This window comes from Festucalex cinctus, chromosome 9, assembly GCF_051991245.1.
Source record: "Festucalex cinctus isolate MCC-2025b chromosome 9, RoL_Fcin_1.0, whole genome shotgun sequence".
Taxonomy (NCBI): Eukaryota; Metazoa; Chordata; class Actinopteri; order Syngnathiformes; family Syngnathidae; genus Festucalex; species Festucalex cinctus.
The window spans coordinates 10,873,012-10,889,525 of NC_135419.1; the positions used below are offsets into that span (position 1 = coordinate 10,873,012).

Below are 16,514 nucleotides of genomic sequence, written 5' to 3' on the forward strand. Positions count from 1 at the left end.
TCTGAAGTTTGACCAGCAACTGATTGTGTTTGAATTTGGAGGTTTGTGTTTGTTATTTATGCAGATTTGTACAGACAAAAGCAGTCCTGTTGTTGAGACGTGTGTGCATGCTTTGTGCACATCCACGTCCACATGACTTACCTCAGATGTAGGCAGACAAATGCAAACGTATACACATCTGGAGGTGGAAATTGGCGCGGAACAGCTTGTCAAAGATTGAAAGGAAGACTGTTCTATAAATATTCACCTTTGCATACATACAAAAAGATGAGGAGGAGGAAAAGGATTAGAAAAGCTACAGCGTTGTGAATTTTACCAGGTCTGGACAACGTTCTTACATGGGATACAGGGTTGATTAATTTGAATTGGGGGAAAAAATTCACCTGTTCTGTACAGTGTACCGTACTGAAAGACTTCTACACAGGCACATAATTTCCACACAGTTGTCTTAGTTTTAGGCAGTGTTCGTAAAAACATGCATTTTCCAGGTCCTTGAAATATCGTATTTGGGGAAATGGGTTGTGGGTTGTGGGGGGGGGGGGATGCCATGATTTCAGTATACAATGCTATTAATAAGAGACCATTATGTTTTTTATTGTTTTGTTTTGGTGGCCGATTCCGATTTTTGATGGTACAAAATTCAGATAACTGATTAATCGCACAAAAAAACCCACATGCCATTGTAATGATTAAAATGGCTTCTTTAATGATCCCTTCAAGCTTACAACAATAAAAATATGAATTACAGGCAAAACATTTGACTCTTCAAAAACAGAATTTTGTCCTTAAAAATATGACAAATCAACCAATTCAGTTTTAAATTCCATTGTCTTTGTCTTGCGTTGTAATGTGTTAGTATGTTAAGAAAATGAAGCAAATGTGTAACCCCCCCCCCCCCCACACACACACACACACACACCCACACACACAAAAACCCCCCGCCGATTTAAAAAATGCCTGATTGGCTGATTAATCGGGCCCTAATTTGCTGTCACTATGTGTATTTCTTTCCTGCAAAGTGTAGATTAATTCAAGTCATGTTATTTATTTCTATTTTGCAATGTGCCAGTTACCTGGTTGATTGCCAGGCAACAAACAAAATAAAATACCCTAATTATATGATCTTGTGAAAATGAGCATTATGGATGCATTGATGTTGATTTATTTTTCACAATTGCTGAGATTTGATCACACTCGCGTTTCAGCGTCAGGAGACGCACCAGCCGTGAGAAGACGCAGTCGACAAATGTCACACGTTTACACCAATTAGCAAGGGGATCAATTTCAATTATTTCTTTCACCTTCTAAGATTGTGCAACCTGGAGGGAAAAAAAATCACAGGAATAGTAGAGTGGTGGAGGTGTGTTGAAATGGTGCGGGTAAAATGATCTTGTGGTAAATAGCATGAGGCTCCAACACCCTAGAGCAACTTTTGATTGTTCTTATTGATCGGGGTTGGATTCAGAGCCTTTGCTGGCAAATAGGAATGGCGGTGAAAAGAGGAGCGAGGGCGAAGGGAGTGAATTAATAAAGTGGTCGTTTTTAAATGCATGAAAAAAAAAATGTGTATTTTGAGAGCGAGTGAAACAAAGAAAGAAGCAATATGACTTCTGCTGTTCACTTCATAATGTTCCACTCAAGTGCAAATGAGCAATGTCAAATATTTAGACACGTGTATCGGAATAGAGTCGTGATGCTTTTTTATTATTATTATTATTATTAATAAACCTGTCCAAACCTGAGACAATATTCTTGCCTTCATATGTTAATTCCAGAATTCTTGTCAGGTTTTCTCTCTTTGAGACAAATGTGTATGGCACAATTCCACCCAAGTGCGTTTGATGAATATGCATTGAGAAACGAGGGTCAATCCACAACTTCTTTTCAAAAACAAGAAACAGTTCCTGTCAGTGATGACCGTGCCAAAAAAAACATTTCAACTAGTTCTCTCACCTTTCTGCCTTCCGCCTCCACTCGCATGCGCCTCAGCCCGGTTGCTCTCGCCCCCGCGTCCCCGACTCGCTAATCCAATCACATTCAGACAAATGCGTGGTCTTGCAGACAGTCACAATTTATAGAACTCTTAAAGCCAATTCACGGAACATATCTGCAGGGTCACTACAGTACCATAATTGAAGGAAAATCACAAGAGGGGGCAATGCTTTTCTGTCTATATTCACGGAAAATGGACAGCTCGTAAACAGTATTTATGCAAAATAGCAAGTACATTAGCAACAAGAAGCAATTCAGCTGTTATACATTTATTTTAGGCTGCATATCCTCCTATCTGAGTAACTGCAAAAGAAAATACTAGCCCTCATAAAACAATTAGGAAATAACAGAGGCAATGGCCTGCGAGTCTATTCATAATCACAGTCCTGCTCAGTTTTGCTTTACAATCATGGTTTGTGTGCAAAAACTTGTTCTGGGCCCACGGCAGCACGGCAGATGGATGGAATTTGTGGTGCTTGCGAGTAGTACTTAATATCTCTTCATGTTCACAAGAGCAATTCCAGCACTTTGCTTCCACTTTGAAAGTGTGGGCTGAAAGTTGTTCAAAATCTCAAGTTTGGCTTTCTTTTTTCCCCCCTCTCGACAGTTTCTCCCTCATATCAACCAAATACAGTCTGAACCATTTTTCAACTGCTCTCAAACCTTGATCTAGAAAGTATGCGTGGCAGCCATGTAAGATTGTTGAATACAGAGTGACGAAGTTGAAAATCACGGGACCTTTGAAAGACTCTTGTGGAAAACTCTTCTTTGAAGAGTGCTAGAGCATGATGGTTGTGGAACCTCACTGTACCAAGCAACCAAGCTGTTCCTGTCGTCTCTTTAAGGTGCAGGTACAGAAGGACAAAATTGGTTCGCAATTCCAAATGTTTCATCAATAGCCTTTACTACATCAAATAAGAATAAACCACAGTTTATTACCATTTGTTTGGGATGTAATGATATCCAAACATCACTATACAATAAATATCACGATACGTACCACACAATACAATAATTATCATGATATTGTGGGGAGGTTGATGATATAAGAAACGGCTCACGATACTGTAAAAACTCCGTGTTGTTAAAAATCAAAGCGGTCATATTGGAGGGAAAGAAACATCATTGTTATGTACAGTACTATTGGCTCAGCACTGTAAAGTTTCATGGTTGATGTAGTTCACAATTCTGTGTTCGGCTGAATTGGGCAAAAAGTCTAAAAAACTATAAAAATAAAAACTAATTAGTTTTATAAAGAAATGTTCCCAACACTGATAATGAAACACCACTACGCTCAGGATCTGCTTTCCTAATTCTAGGGATACTCATACTGCGTTGCTCATTCTCAGGCATGTAGAGTATATAATGAAACACCACTACGCTCAGGATGTGCTTTCCTAATTCTACAGGTACCCTCATTATTACGGTGTTGCTCTTTCACAGGCATTTAACGTATATAATAAACACCACTACGCTTAGGATGTGTTCTTGTAAATGTACCGAGACACACTTTTTATTGTGTTGCTCTTTCATAGACATGTAGAGTACATAATGGACAGTTATGGGCATTAGGCGTTTAAACTTTTTCTTCACTCACTCATTCACACACGTAAGCTTCTATGAGTGAGTGAAAAAAAATAATAAAATCTGTGCGTGCTTTCAAATTGCCGCGTGAGTGACGTCACGCAGCTGACACGTTTGCCCGGCCCCGTTTGCGACACGCCCCCCCCCGCTCTGCGATTGGCTGGAGGGTTGTAAATACTGTCTTTCCACAGAAACGTCCCGCTGTTTACAAAACAAACACAAAATGGTAAAATACAGGCTGGGTGGGGTGGGGGTTTAGGACAAAATTACCACAAAAGATTAACAAAAACACAGATGTGTAGACTGAGAGAACGTTAAAGTGTGTACATCCTGTATTTAAAAAGTGCATTTTCCTGAGTAAATCCGGCAGACAGCCCCTTTAAGTAACCCTGTTCTTTTTTTCATATACTGAGTAATCCAACTAATTATTTTCCCCATATTTGAAACGCCATTATCGTTATTGGACGCCGGATGTGATTTAATCTATTTTACGCGAACGCGGAATTGGTTAGCGCATAACCCCCATTGGCAGTGGTAGAACATATATGTTCTGTCATTAGCCGGGTTTACATGGAGACTTTTTAGTCATCCCGACTGAAATTATTCCGGATGAAGATCTCTGGTCACCTGATTACATGGGACATGCTTCCCCATTGAATCAGATCAGTCCCACGGCAGCCGTGGGACGCACAGACATTGATCACGTAATTTATCAAGATGGAGTTAATTCATCATTTAGCACAGTAGTTTTGATAGTGTTAACACTTTTACTGAAACATCTTGATAAAAACAAGTTTAAAGTACTTAAAAACGTGTTCTCCGGTTGGCGTGGGTTCACTTCTCCGCCTGGGAGACCATGTGCGGCTTACATGATGTGAGTTAGTTAGTTAGTTTGTTTGTTTGTTTAAAAAAAAATAGCCCCAACTACCTGTGGAAAAATACGGGAGGAACGCATACACAATACACGGATGCTAACAAGAGTAGGATGACTCACTCTTAGCCAAAAAAAAACAACAACAGTGGCAGCCGTAACAATTATGAAGTACTGTAAATGAATTACTAACTCAGTTACTTTTTTGAGCAAGTAATGAGTAAATATAACTAATTATTTTTATAAAGTAACCTTCCCAACACTGACAATAAAACACCACTACACTCAGGATGTGCTTTTGTAATTCTAGGGATACGCACATTATTACTGCGTTTCACTTTCACAGGCATGTAGATTATATAATGAAACACCACTACGGTCAGGATGTGCTTTTCTAATTCTAGCGATACCAAGAAACATGACTCAGTAACACTTTCTAACTAACTCTAACTACAGTGACTTAAATCTTGTAAACTATACTTTGCATGACAGTTGGTTATTATATTATAAAAATCGTACAGGTGACAGGAAACTAATTTGCTCAGTATTCTTCCCTATGTTAAACTTTTAGTTTTTGAATGTTCAATTATTTTCAGATGCTTGACAAGAAACACAAAACTTGGAAATTGATAAGTTTCTTTATTTGCAGAAATTAGTTCCCAGAACAGAAAATACTTTCTTTGACTCTTTTCACATCTGTTCAATCTCAGTTTGTGTATTTAAGTTGGCAAAGCTTAAAAAAGCTAAACCTTCCGCCTTGCCTGCTCTTGCAGAGTCCACTTGCACAATGAGAACTAGAAGGTTATTACACTCACAATTACTTTTTGTATAGCAGCCAGAGGTCTAAAGGAAATGTCTTTTGAGAATTGGCTGATAATTCCCTTTTAAGAGCGAGGGCATGTTTTATACTGTAGCTCCAGAGCTAACAAATAAAGTGAGAGTGTGACAAACGGCGATGGAGAGCATGATTGTGGTGTCAAGGTTTGTCTTATACTCTCTGGGCCGGACGCTGCTGCAGGACACCGAAGAATCAGGGCATCTGTCGGCCACGTCGGAGTAAAATGTTGCTCTATTGTCTCTCCGGCGTGCCCCGACCCCTTTTTTTTTCTTCCTAGTATTGATTAGAAATAATGGTCCTCTCGCAGTCACTTGAGGAGAGTGCTATTAAAGGGCCGTGTGCTCCGGCAGCTCTCCAAACACTGACTCACAATAAGAGCTTCTGTTGGTATCTTCAACTACGTATCATACATATATAGTATAGAGACGTCGCTGGATAGCTGTGAGCATAATCAGTCCGTAGCTCAGTTTTGGCATGTCTCAATCACAGCAACAACGACAGTATGTACAACTGTACACATCGGCATCTGTTAAGCGGCCAACTACTTCGACACAAAAATAGAAACGGAATTGCTGTACAAGAGAAGCAGGAGGCGAGAGTAGCTGCACGGTTCGTGAACTGCCTCCATTCTTCATAGCAGGAGGGGAGTCCATCCCTGCCGTCTTTAGTGTCCACTGTCCAGCAAGCGAAACAACAGAAGGCTGATGGCAACTGGAGGCAGGAGCCCGAAAGGGGACGCTGCGTTTGGGAGGCTGTTGGACGGCAGAGTGGACTGGCCCACCAGGAGTTCATTTCCCATGGCCTGGGGGGGGGGGGACAAAGACAGATTACAGATTTAATTACATTGTTGCCTACAAAGTTGAGCTCCCTAAAAGTGGTGCAAATCGGAGTTAGAACAAAATGTTGTGGAAAAATAGGGTTTACAAAACTATTAGTCTTTTAACAAATACACATACATCATCATGTGTTTCAAGTTCAACATATAATTTTGGCAAAATACTACCATGTTAAGAAAAGAGAATGGTCTGACCTATCAAACAAGCAAAATATTAATACTCTTTGATATTGTGCAAATAAAAACTGCCTTTATTTTGCTGCACTGAACACAATCTATTTTATTTTTACTCAGAATATAGACCATTTGGGACAGACAAACCATGTCAACTTTAAATAAATAAATAAATAAATAAATGGGCTGCTAATGTTGTTCTTGAGGCTAACTAGGACCCACTGGCACAATGCGCATTAATTAGGGAAAAAAAGACATTCGTGTTTCCAATGTGTTTTGTCTTGCTCCATCCCTCCCTCCTCCTCCTATGCGCGTAACTGCTCAAAAGGGTTTGTAATTGCCTGCAAATGCCACAAATTGACAGCAAGGCTACTTTTGGCTAACGTAAGCTCCTCGACACACAGAATTGTTATCTTGGTACTAAGATGCCACCAGATATTTCAGTGAGTAATGAAGGCTATGTTAAAAGAAAGACAATTCAGAATATGCGAATAATGCAGGGCTTCACAGCACCCAAAAAAACACAACAACAATAAACAGTAAGGCACCAAACAAAAGTGAGCGACAACATTTGGAGAACAACACACCTGTGTGGGTATTTTTGTATCCAGAATGTACCCCCTTGTTAGGATGCTTTCCGGTGGGGAAGTAGTGCTCCTGTTTTCTCTCCTATGGTGGGCGGGGCTTAAGGTGTTGGACTGGCCCACTGTTGGCTGCTGGCCAGATTCACTTCCAAAAGCCTTCAGGGCATTCCCTATTGTACAAGGCACAATAGGACACAAGATGTTCATTGAAACTTCACACACATCATCTTAGGTGTCTGCCTGGTATCTTCAAAAAGGACTCATTTTGTTTTAGTTTATCTTACTTTGAATTAATTGTGTTATACTTTGGTTAACTTTATATAGGGTTAGAAGCTGAAACCACTGCTTAATAAAAGGTTTTGTGTTGTCCTAATAGTGGGGTCTCACAAGTCTTTATTAACACATTTTTTTGGACTATTTTTTAAACAATATTACTACTAATGCAATATTACAATTTAATGCTTGTCAAGTAAAAGTGCATTTTTGGCAAAGTTAAAAGAAACCTAGGTAGAAATGCAGTCAAAAGTCACGAACACAACATTTGTAGTGACCACCTGTCGAAGTCACTTTAATTCATTTGAGAACGTTTACATAGGTGTTGCTGTTCTGGTTAGCAAACAGTTTAGCAGTTTACTTGGCTCAGAAGTCCGCTTGTAAGGTGCATTTCTGGACCTACCCGTTTGTTTTTCCGAGTGTGAGAAGGGAGGCATATGTATGAAGGATGCTTTTATTTATCTTAAATGCATGATGCACCTGACAACTATTTGGGGCACGGTGTTTACGTATTTAGTCGGTGTTTTTAAATAACCGATATTCATGAGGTCGTGGCCTGAGTTTGGACTTTACTGGCAGAGGATCGACAGCAAAAGCAAAAAAGCATCAGTATTCTCTCTAAGCCGCCGCACTGCACCTGCATCTCCACATCGGCCTCATTAACTCATAGAACCTTCTGACATGGCCAAACAACTCAGAGACTCTCTCTGTATCTTTTCTAGGCAGCAGGCCCAAGAGAGCTGCTCTCATTTGCCACGTCGAGCTCGGTGAGCCTTTTCCGCTCGCTCGTGAGCGACTGCAATTCAAGTAAGTGTGAGTTGGAAATGATTTGGGGGATTGGAAAGCAGCCGTGCTCCACAGAATTCGTATGGCGCCGCCATGTTACCTTTCACAGGTTCAAATGACAAAAGCTGTGAAACACAGACCTCATAGCACCTGCTAATTAGTGTGAATACTGTGACTAAACTGATGACAAAATTGCACTCATCTATTGTGTTACTTTGAACTCTTGCTGCGTTTTCTTTTTCTCTATCCATCATTACAAGGGGTGGGAAAATATGTCCTTTTAGAGATGTCAGGTGGACAAATGACATTTAGAGTATTTTCATTGCACCTCGATATCTATTCGTATACCATTTCAGGAAATAATGTAATTAGTAGGCTTTATGATTTTTTTTTTCCCTTAAAGAACTATCAAAACATTAACTGCCAAAAGAAGGTTGGAATTTGATTTTCCATCCCACTATCAAGACAGATGTTATTTGTGACAGCCTCAGCACCTTATGTGCAACCAGTGTGAGGTAGATGAGTAATAAAAAGACAAACAGTGAGACACAGAGGATATTTAATTATGTGTAAAGCAAAAAAAAAGGCGGGGTATATTTGATTAAAATGCTCTGGTATTTGAGCATGGTGGCAAACATCTGTTCGCGTCATCCCGTGGGCTCTATCCCATGACAACGGTGCCCGATTTTCTGCGTCATCTTGTCTGGACGCATCACGGCTCAGGTTATTAATTTAACTCACTCCATTGAGTCAACATCATATTTTTAATTCCAGGAGAGATTTTATCTTCACTACCAGATGTTGACTGTAACAATACAAAAAATCAGTGCCAATTCTATCAATAGACTTTTCAAGGTGATGTTAGAATGCTTCTGCTGAGATTGAGATTTCCTGAGACTGAGACTCAAGCTGCTGATACTAACCTGAGTTAGCAATAGCATACACAACAATCAAGGGTATTATTTCTTATGGTTGATTTGTTAGTTTTTAACCCGTCTTAAATCGCCATAAAAGTTGTGCAGGTTCAAATAAGACCTTCCATTAATCAGATTAAATTGAAATTGCTGTAAATCTCTGAAAAGTTGTACAAGTTAATCAGACTTTCAGAATTATCTCTCCTTAAAAAAAGAAAAAAAGAAAAGTTGTTTAGGTTAAATAAGCCAATTTAAATCCCTGGAAATGTTCCCTGGTTAAAATAACACGACATTAACTGAGGAAAATCACACTCAGGCTAAAATAAAACCACCATATGTCACCCAAAAGTTTACTGGTACAAGTTTGCAAGTTGAAATAAAACTACCGGTACCATACATTCACCAAAGGTAACACATCTTAAAGTAACATTACCCTCTGCCAAACATTTCCAAAAATTCCCCCAAATTGCACGGATTGATATCATATTTTCTCATTTCCCCTATAATTTGCACAGATTAAAGTAACATGGGGGGGGGGTTGAAAGGCAATCCTATATCCTTAAAGGGATACTTGACTCATTGAACAATTTTCAGCAGTAAAGTTATTTTGTCCAGAATGAATTTGATAACTTCATTATTTTTCATGTACAATTAATACCTTTGAAAAAGTAATTTTTTCTTCTTGCTGTCGACTGATGATGACATCACCTGTGCTGAGGATCAACTGGTTAATTCCAGACTGCCTTTAAACTAAAAAAAAAATGTTTAAGTAAAATCAAATTGACATAAATTTCCCAAATATTTAACTGTTTAAACTAAGAATATCATCAATCCCAACCCAAAAGGCAGTACAGGTTAAAGGACTGCCGTAAATTACCTAAAAGTTGTTGAAATAATGACATAATACACAGCAGGGCTTTTGCCTTTCTTCAAAACGTGTATGCCAAACAACAATGAGTTGTGTTCAAAGTTCCACTTACGGAGACAGATGTTGTCGGTGAAGTAGTCCAGAAAATCCTCACATTCTTGCCTCTGGTTTCCGCTGGCCGAGCAGGAGCACCACGGTGCCACATTGGAAGTGGCGTTGTCGACATAGTTGGGTGTGATCGTGCTTCCTGTGGAGAAATGACACCCGTTATCAGCCTGTTTTACATATTCATACGCCTTTGAGTGCCACTGCTTTTATTTTTGAAAGCTCTCCTAAACACCCACCTTGTATAAAAGGGTTGACTCTCCAGCATTGTACTTTTTTACTTTGAGGTCGCACCAGTCTAAAGCCATGAGATTTTTTTTTGTGCAGCAACACAATGGAAGTGGGATTTTGAGTGCTTCAATAAACGCAAGCCAAGAGTGTGTTTGTGCTGTGGGGCACCAAGGGCATGAAGTTATTCTTACTCCTCTCTGCGATGGGCGAAAAACTCATGGCTATTGCTTCCCTTTATGAAATGTTCCGAAAAAAAAGAGGCACACTGTTGTCTCAAATTTGTTTTTTGTTGTTGTTGTTGTTGTTTTTTTTAAATCATTTACTTCTGTTGCTCACTCGTCATGTGCAGAAATAGCTCTCACCTCCCTGTAAATGCACAGTTCTCCTTGTCGTCCTCTCACATAACATATGTCGCCTTTACCGCTGTGTTTATGCAGCCTTTGCATCTTCTTCCCATCCCTCCATCTGTTCCTCCAGCTCCTCTTCTCAAATATGCACTTACCTATGAGTCCTGTGTAGGCGAGGAGGCAGGCACCATAGTTTCTTTGCTTGCAACCACTGGCAGACACTTCAGAGGGTTCGCAGTCAAACTGAAACTGTGCCAGACGAGACCTACAGAAGAAGGACAGGTTCCTCTGAGCAAAAAACATGATGGATTCTTGTACAGTATTCCGCTATGCTTTTTTTTCACCGTCCTACCACTTGGAAATTTAACTTGTCTTGGCTAGCTTAGTAAAATCAGAGCACATTGGTCTGAAATGTGAAAGTGATAAAAAAAAAAAAAAAGACTAATATATTTCACCACCAAGACCTGGAATCATTAGCAAAACCTGCTGAGTCTAATGGAGCCATGGAAAAATAATGACCATGACCAGAGATTGCAATGAGCGATAACTCTGATCCATCTGGCTCTTTATCCGTGTTCAATATTTAATGTGCTATTCCAAGAGACTCTCAGGGGTGTTCTAAGCAATGATGGAGGGTGGGTAAGGCTTGGGGGTAAAACAATGGGTCACTTGGTTGACTGAATGGCTGTTTATTCCTTTTCCAAAAGTCTGAAAGATGAATCATGCCAGGTTTACAGATATTGTCCTATATCGGAGACCGTTTGTCATTTCAATCTTCCAAATGCCTCAGCCATCTCTTGGGGTTAACCAGTCATGTATCACCTATCCCAGGGGTATGCAACTTGGGCTCCCTGTGGATCACTTAAAAAAAATTAAAAAAATAAATAAATAAATAAATAAATAAATAAATATTCTTTAAATGAATTAATGATTTAGATAAAAAAAAAAGATTACATAAATGTTGAAAAAATGTCAGAAAAAGAAAGACGTAAGGTAGTTTTAAAAATTACCTAAAAATCTCCATAAACGAAGAGGAAAAAGCAGAAAAATGCCATAAAAACGTCCATGACATTACACAATGTCAAAGAAATACGTAAAAATAGCAGAGAAGAAAACATTCGAAAATTAACCATAAAATGTCCAAAAACAAAACAAAACAAAAAATTCTGAAAATTACCGTAAAATGTCCACAAAATTGCCAGATAATATATAGCAAATACAGCAGAAAAAAAGTACAAAAAAATAGCCAGAAAATGTCCATCAAGGAAGTAGAGATGCAGAAAATGGCCTTAAGTTTATAAAATTGCAAAAAATGTCAAAAATTTGACAGAAAGGCATCAAAGTTTTCATAGCTGTCGTGACAACTTGTCCCAGGACACACCTTGGACATCCTTCTGAAGGTGGGTTCATGTACCTCACTGGTGCCCTTCTCCAATCTTCTTTGTCCCTCATCCATTTAGGGATTAATCACACAGGAATCACCTGACGTTAATATTCTCTGGGTACACTACGGATGGCACCCAGTTCAGACCCAGAACTGAAATGGATCCGTTGGGTCTAAAAATTGTTTAAAAACCTGTATATTGACCACAACGCCGAAGAATCATCAACTTTGGCATTGTTCCCAGATTGTGTATACAGATCTGTCTTGGCAATGTGCCCCATTATATGCCACGCCATTCCAAAAGTGAATTCATGTCTCTCACAGATACCCAATTCCAATCTTCTTAGTGCCTCAGCCTTCTTGGGATTAATTATACAGGTGATTTCATAGGTCTCACTCCCAATACCATTTGGCATGGAACACTAAAGTTTTTCACTCATCTGGAGTTGAAAAGTGCGTGTTTGGTTAAATAAATTTGAGGAACGACTTGAGATTGTCGTGTGCCAACATGGACCTGACATGGGGGACTAGGAACAACAAAGTTTTTACCGCTTGACAATTAATGGTTCTCAACAATAAACTTTCACTAACTTGCACACGTAGTCCGCCTCGCAGATCCTCCTCTGCGTAATGCAGCTGGGCTTTTCCACGCTTTCATAAGAGCAGCTGGGAACGATGGTCTGCCTGCGACGCTCTGCGCAGGCCGTGTCCGTGCAGGGGCAAAATAGCAGCTCATGCGTGTGGTCGGCGGGGACCCGGTCGAAGAACCTGCGCAGGGCCTTGTTGCATTTGACCCGGTTGCACAGGCCAGATTTGGCAGCGGGTTTGATGCAGGCCGAGACGTATTCTGTGCGCAACTTCTGACACAAGTCGTCCACGTTGCAAGCCTTTGCCGCATCCAAGCAGCTGTTCACAGTTACCATGCCAACATTAGTCTCTATAGAAAGAAGGAAGGAAGTGAACAAAATGTATTCTGTTTAAAAGAGTAGATTTTCTCTTTAAAGTTAGTCTCTACCACAATATCTATTACCATCATATTTGAAGGTCCCATAACGATAAACTTTCACGACTCAGCGAAATGCATGTAATTCTTAAAAGTAAAGTAAACACTGTGATTACATTTTGCTACCTCAGCAATAAGACCCAATTTCCATTCATGGACTGTATTACAGTAACACAGTGTGTGACAAAGATATCATTTTGGATGCAGGAATTTTGCTCAGATAAATGGTGTAGCTGTCCTCAGAACAAAACGGTCTTGTCTTTGCCTCAGGCCAGCTGCCAGGGAAAATTCAAGCATACCCCAAAGGGTACAAAAGTAAAAACATGAAAGTTAATGAAGGTCAGCGGACTTGCCTGCTGAGATAGAGGCCAAACGGACGTAGTCATAATCCCTCTGCACGGTCTCATAAGGGTAACTCTCAACCAAGTTGAGTCCTGAGGGAGAAAGAGATGGTTTGAAACTGTAATTTTGCTGCAATCTGTTGATTGCAAACTTTTTTGTGAACTTTAATTTTTCATTGAAGATCAGGTATTGCCATACTATGAGTATTTTTCTTGATAAATTGTCAGTTTGACTTTTAATTACACCAACTGTCGGACGTAGTGTGGCTTAAAAGGACAGTAACAAAAGAACAATAATTTTCAATACAACTTCACCATTATCATGTTTTTTTTTTTAATGGTCGCATAAATATTTACAGTCTTATGTGTCGTCTGTACATGTTGAATTAAGGGATTCTAATGGCTAATAAATGGTACTTTGTCACTTACAAGGTCTACTGTAGAAATGGAAAGCAAAGTTTAATTTTAAAAATGAATAAACATCAAAATAATGTGGCCTAGTGTGACCACGTCAGTCAGTTGAGCGGCTGAAGGTTTAAATCCAAACTCCGGGCTTCATGTATAGAGTTGACGCTGTGCTTGTGTGGCTTTTCCATATGTAAAAAAAATATGCATGATATGTTATTTGAAGATTCCAAGGTGTAAATGTGTGTGAACGGTTGTTTGTTTATATAAACCCAGCGATTATCTGGTGATCAATCCAGGGTGGGTCCCGCCCGGGTCCCGCCCCTCACCCAAAGTCAGTTTGGATAGGCTCACCTGTGGACCTTAAAGAGGAAGTTAACCCCCCAAAAATTGTTTTTGACAATAATATGTTCACTAGCCTAAATATGGCATTCTGGTTAATATTGTGTTAGTGGAATATGAGTTAAGCAGCAAAATTCAGCTGTTTTTATCCATCTCAGGGTGTGGCCATTTTGCCACTTGCTGTCGCCTGAGGATGACCTCAATGTTGCTCAGGTCCCAGGTAACAAGCAATCACAGCGCAGCTTCAGAAAACAAGTGAGCTGTGATTGGTCGTTGCCTGAGCCCTGAGCAGCATTGATGTCAACTTCCGTCGACAGCAAGTGGCAAAATGGCCGCTGTCAAAGTTAAAGCGTTAACTAATTAATCACAAAAAAATTATTGCATTATGATCCTTTAGCTGACAGCGGATGGCTATGTTAAAAGTAGCACAGGTTGTGTTTGAGCAATAAACATAACTACATGTATAAAAGTTAAGCGTATGACATTCAGAATATTTGTTCATGTCAAAATATTGGGGTCATTTTTTCCCCATTTTAAATTATGCAAATAATTAACTGATTAGAAAAGTGGATAAATTTTTTTTGAAGATGTCCTCATATTATCAAATGCTGAAAAAATTAACATATAGCAGGTGCTCTTTAAATTTGGAGGGCAAAAAATGTTGATTAAAAAATGCCTTTTTAATTAACCAAAATTCTAAGATGTGATTAATCTGATTTAAAAAAAATCTAATCGTTTGACAGCTCTTAATACAAATGCAATGCGCACAAATTGAATGGCACGATTATTCTCCATGTTAAAATAGAATAATTAATGACGTTATCCATCAAGCACTAACCGTGAATGATGGACTGGTGAAGGCTCCAGTAGATGCTCAGGCAGTTCTTCTCCCTCTTCATGCCTCGTTTGCACTGGCAGCCGTGCAGAGGGCTGGAGAGCAGAGCAGACACGGCGTTGGCGCACTGGCTCCTGGCCCCAGGGCCCAGCTTCATGCTGCCGTTGCCCGCCACGCATTGACGCAGCGTGCGCAGGCGCGGGCTGCAGGTGTCATCGCTTGAACACATGTCTCCGGCCATTAAGCAGTCGCTGCCGGCCAGTACAACCTCCAACAGAGCTGTGGGAGAGGGAAGGAGAATAATGAGTGGTGTAAAAGTTGACTTTTAAGGTTATTAGAACAGCGGTTCTCTAACTTTTTATGCCAAGTGCCATCGAAAAAAAAGTGCTTACCTCTTCAAGTTCTATCATTATGGCCAACATTGAAATACAGTAGCGTTGCAGGCCCGAGCCAAAACTCAAGATGGTGGTTTTATATTATTGTAAACCACTTAAAGATGCACTGTTTGAACATTAATGATGCAATTAATTATAGGGGGAAACTAATGAAAGGATTCAAGTGTGTTGCTCATTAAAGTTACATAAAAATATATAATTAAATACATGTCTGAAAACAAACCCTTCTTCAAGGTTAAATGCAAACATATTGCACTTAGAAGTTAAATACAATTGAACTATACTTGATCAGTGATTCGTTCACAACCCATTAGAGGGAGCCCTCTCATCACCACACTTTGAGAATCACTTCATCGGAACATTTTTAAAAGCGGGGCGGAAAGTCAGTCGACTGATAGTTTACAGATAAAAAAAAATCTGTTAAAATTGAAGAAAGCCTGTAAGACAAAGACAACCAGGCAGCGTATAGGCAAAATATGGCGCGTGTGCTATATTCTGCTCTGTTCTTCATTGTGGTCCACTGAATATTCTCGTTATCGCGCCATTCTCCCTTAAAATCTGTATATCAAAATGTATGTATTTTAGTTATTTTATAGAAGAATGTGTTACTTGATTTATTGTGAATAAATAACATACAAATATTTGTCAAATTAACAATTTTACATTCAGTGTACATTTCAAAAGTTATTTTATGTACTACCCTCATTGGTAAATTAATTATAATGAAATAAATTCAAAATAATATTTTAAAATCATAATGAATTATTATTTAAAATAAGAAATCAGCATTTTCCCCCCCATTCTTCTCTGTACTTCATTATGGTAAGCAAAACACATTGGCTCCATGTCAAGTTATACCACTTATATACGTACTTGTTGATTTCACTAGCCCAAAGTTGTTTTCTTTCCAGTCTGATGTCAAGAATGACTTAACCTAAGTTTAACAAGGTCTTAAACATTTACACAATGTTTGTGTATTTTACTCTAGCCATTGTTGATTCCTTCTCATTTGTGAATGTCCTGTGATAAGCTCCACTGTTGTGCTGTGTTTGCTGTGGAGAGAAAAAGTCTGAGAATGAAATTCTTTCTTTCTTGGTATTCTTACAACAGCTTGAGTTCAGCTTGTGAAATGTTGCTTTCGTAACGCATGGCCAACCTTGTCCTCGGTGGGTTTTATATTGCAGGTTTCAAGGGTCAAGATATTCTATGAGCAGACACATTTGGTGCAGAATTCAAACTGTTCAGTCCGTCCATCCATTTTCTACCGTTTATCCTATTCAAGGTCATAGGTGAGCTGGAGCCTTTCTCTGCTGACTTTGGGCAAGAGACGAACTCAGACTTACCTCATCACAGAAAGGATGTGAAATTCAAACATCAGAACTGAGGCAGATGTGCTAACCTCTACAC

General features: G+C 39.4%; 2 protein-coding genes across 3 annotated transcripts in view; one reads left to right on the top strand and one right to left on the bottom strand.

Moving 5' to 3' along the window:
* The window catches only part of LOC144025896 (uncharacterized), a 53,790-nt gene that overhangs the window by 18,098 nt on the left and 19,178 nt on the right, over positions 1-16,514 (top strand). For both annotated transcript variants that reach the window (XM_077532296.1, XM_077532297.1), the window contains exon 4: positions 7,874-7,958. In XM_077532296.1, coding sequence (XP_077388422.1) covers positions 7,874-7,958 — 85 coding nt within the window. The remainder of the gene's footprint in view (positions 1-7,873; positions 7,959-16,514) is intronic.
* Positions 5,067-16,514, bottom strand: part of gfra4b (GDNF family receptor alpha 4b) — a 34,875-nt gene continuing 23,427 nt past the window's right edge. Inside the window, exons 2-8 of the mRNA XM_077532295.1 lie at positions 14,716-14,991; positions 13,143-13,223; positions 12,378-12,723; positions 10,558-10,667; positions 9,832-9,966; positions 6,882-7,048; positions 5,067-6,087 (exon numbers count right to left, since the gene is read on the bottom strand). Of these exons, the coding sequence (XP_077388421.1) occupies positions 5,950-6,087; positions 6,882-7,048; positions 9,832-9,966; positions 10,558-10,667; positions 12,378-12,723; positions 13,143-13,223; positions 14,716-14,991 (1,253 nt within the window). The 3' untranslated portion in view covers positions 5,067-5,949. The remainder of the gene's footprint in view (positions 6,088-6,881; positions 7,049-9,831; positions 9,967-10,557; positions 10,668-12,377; positions 12,724-13,142; positions 13,224-14,715; positions 14,992-16,514) is intronic.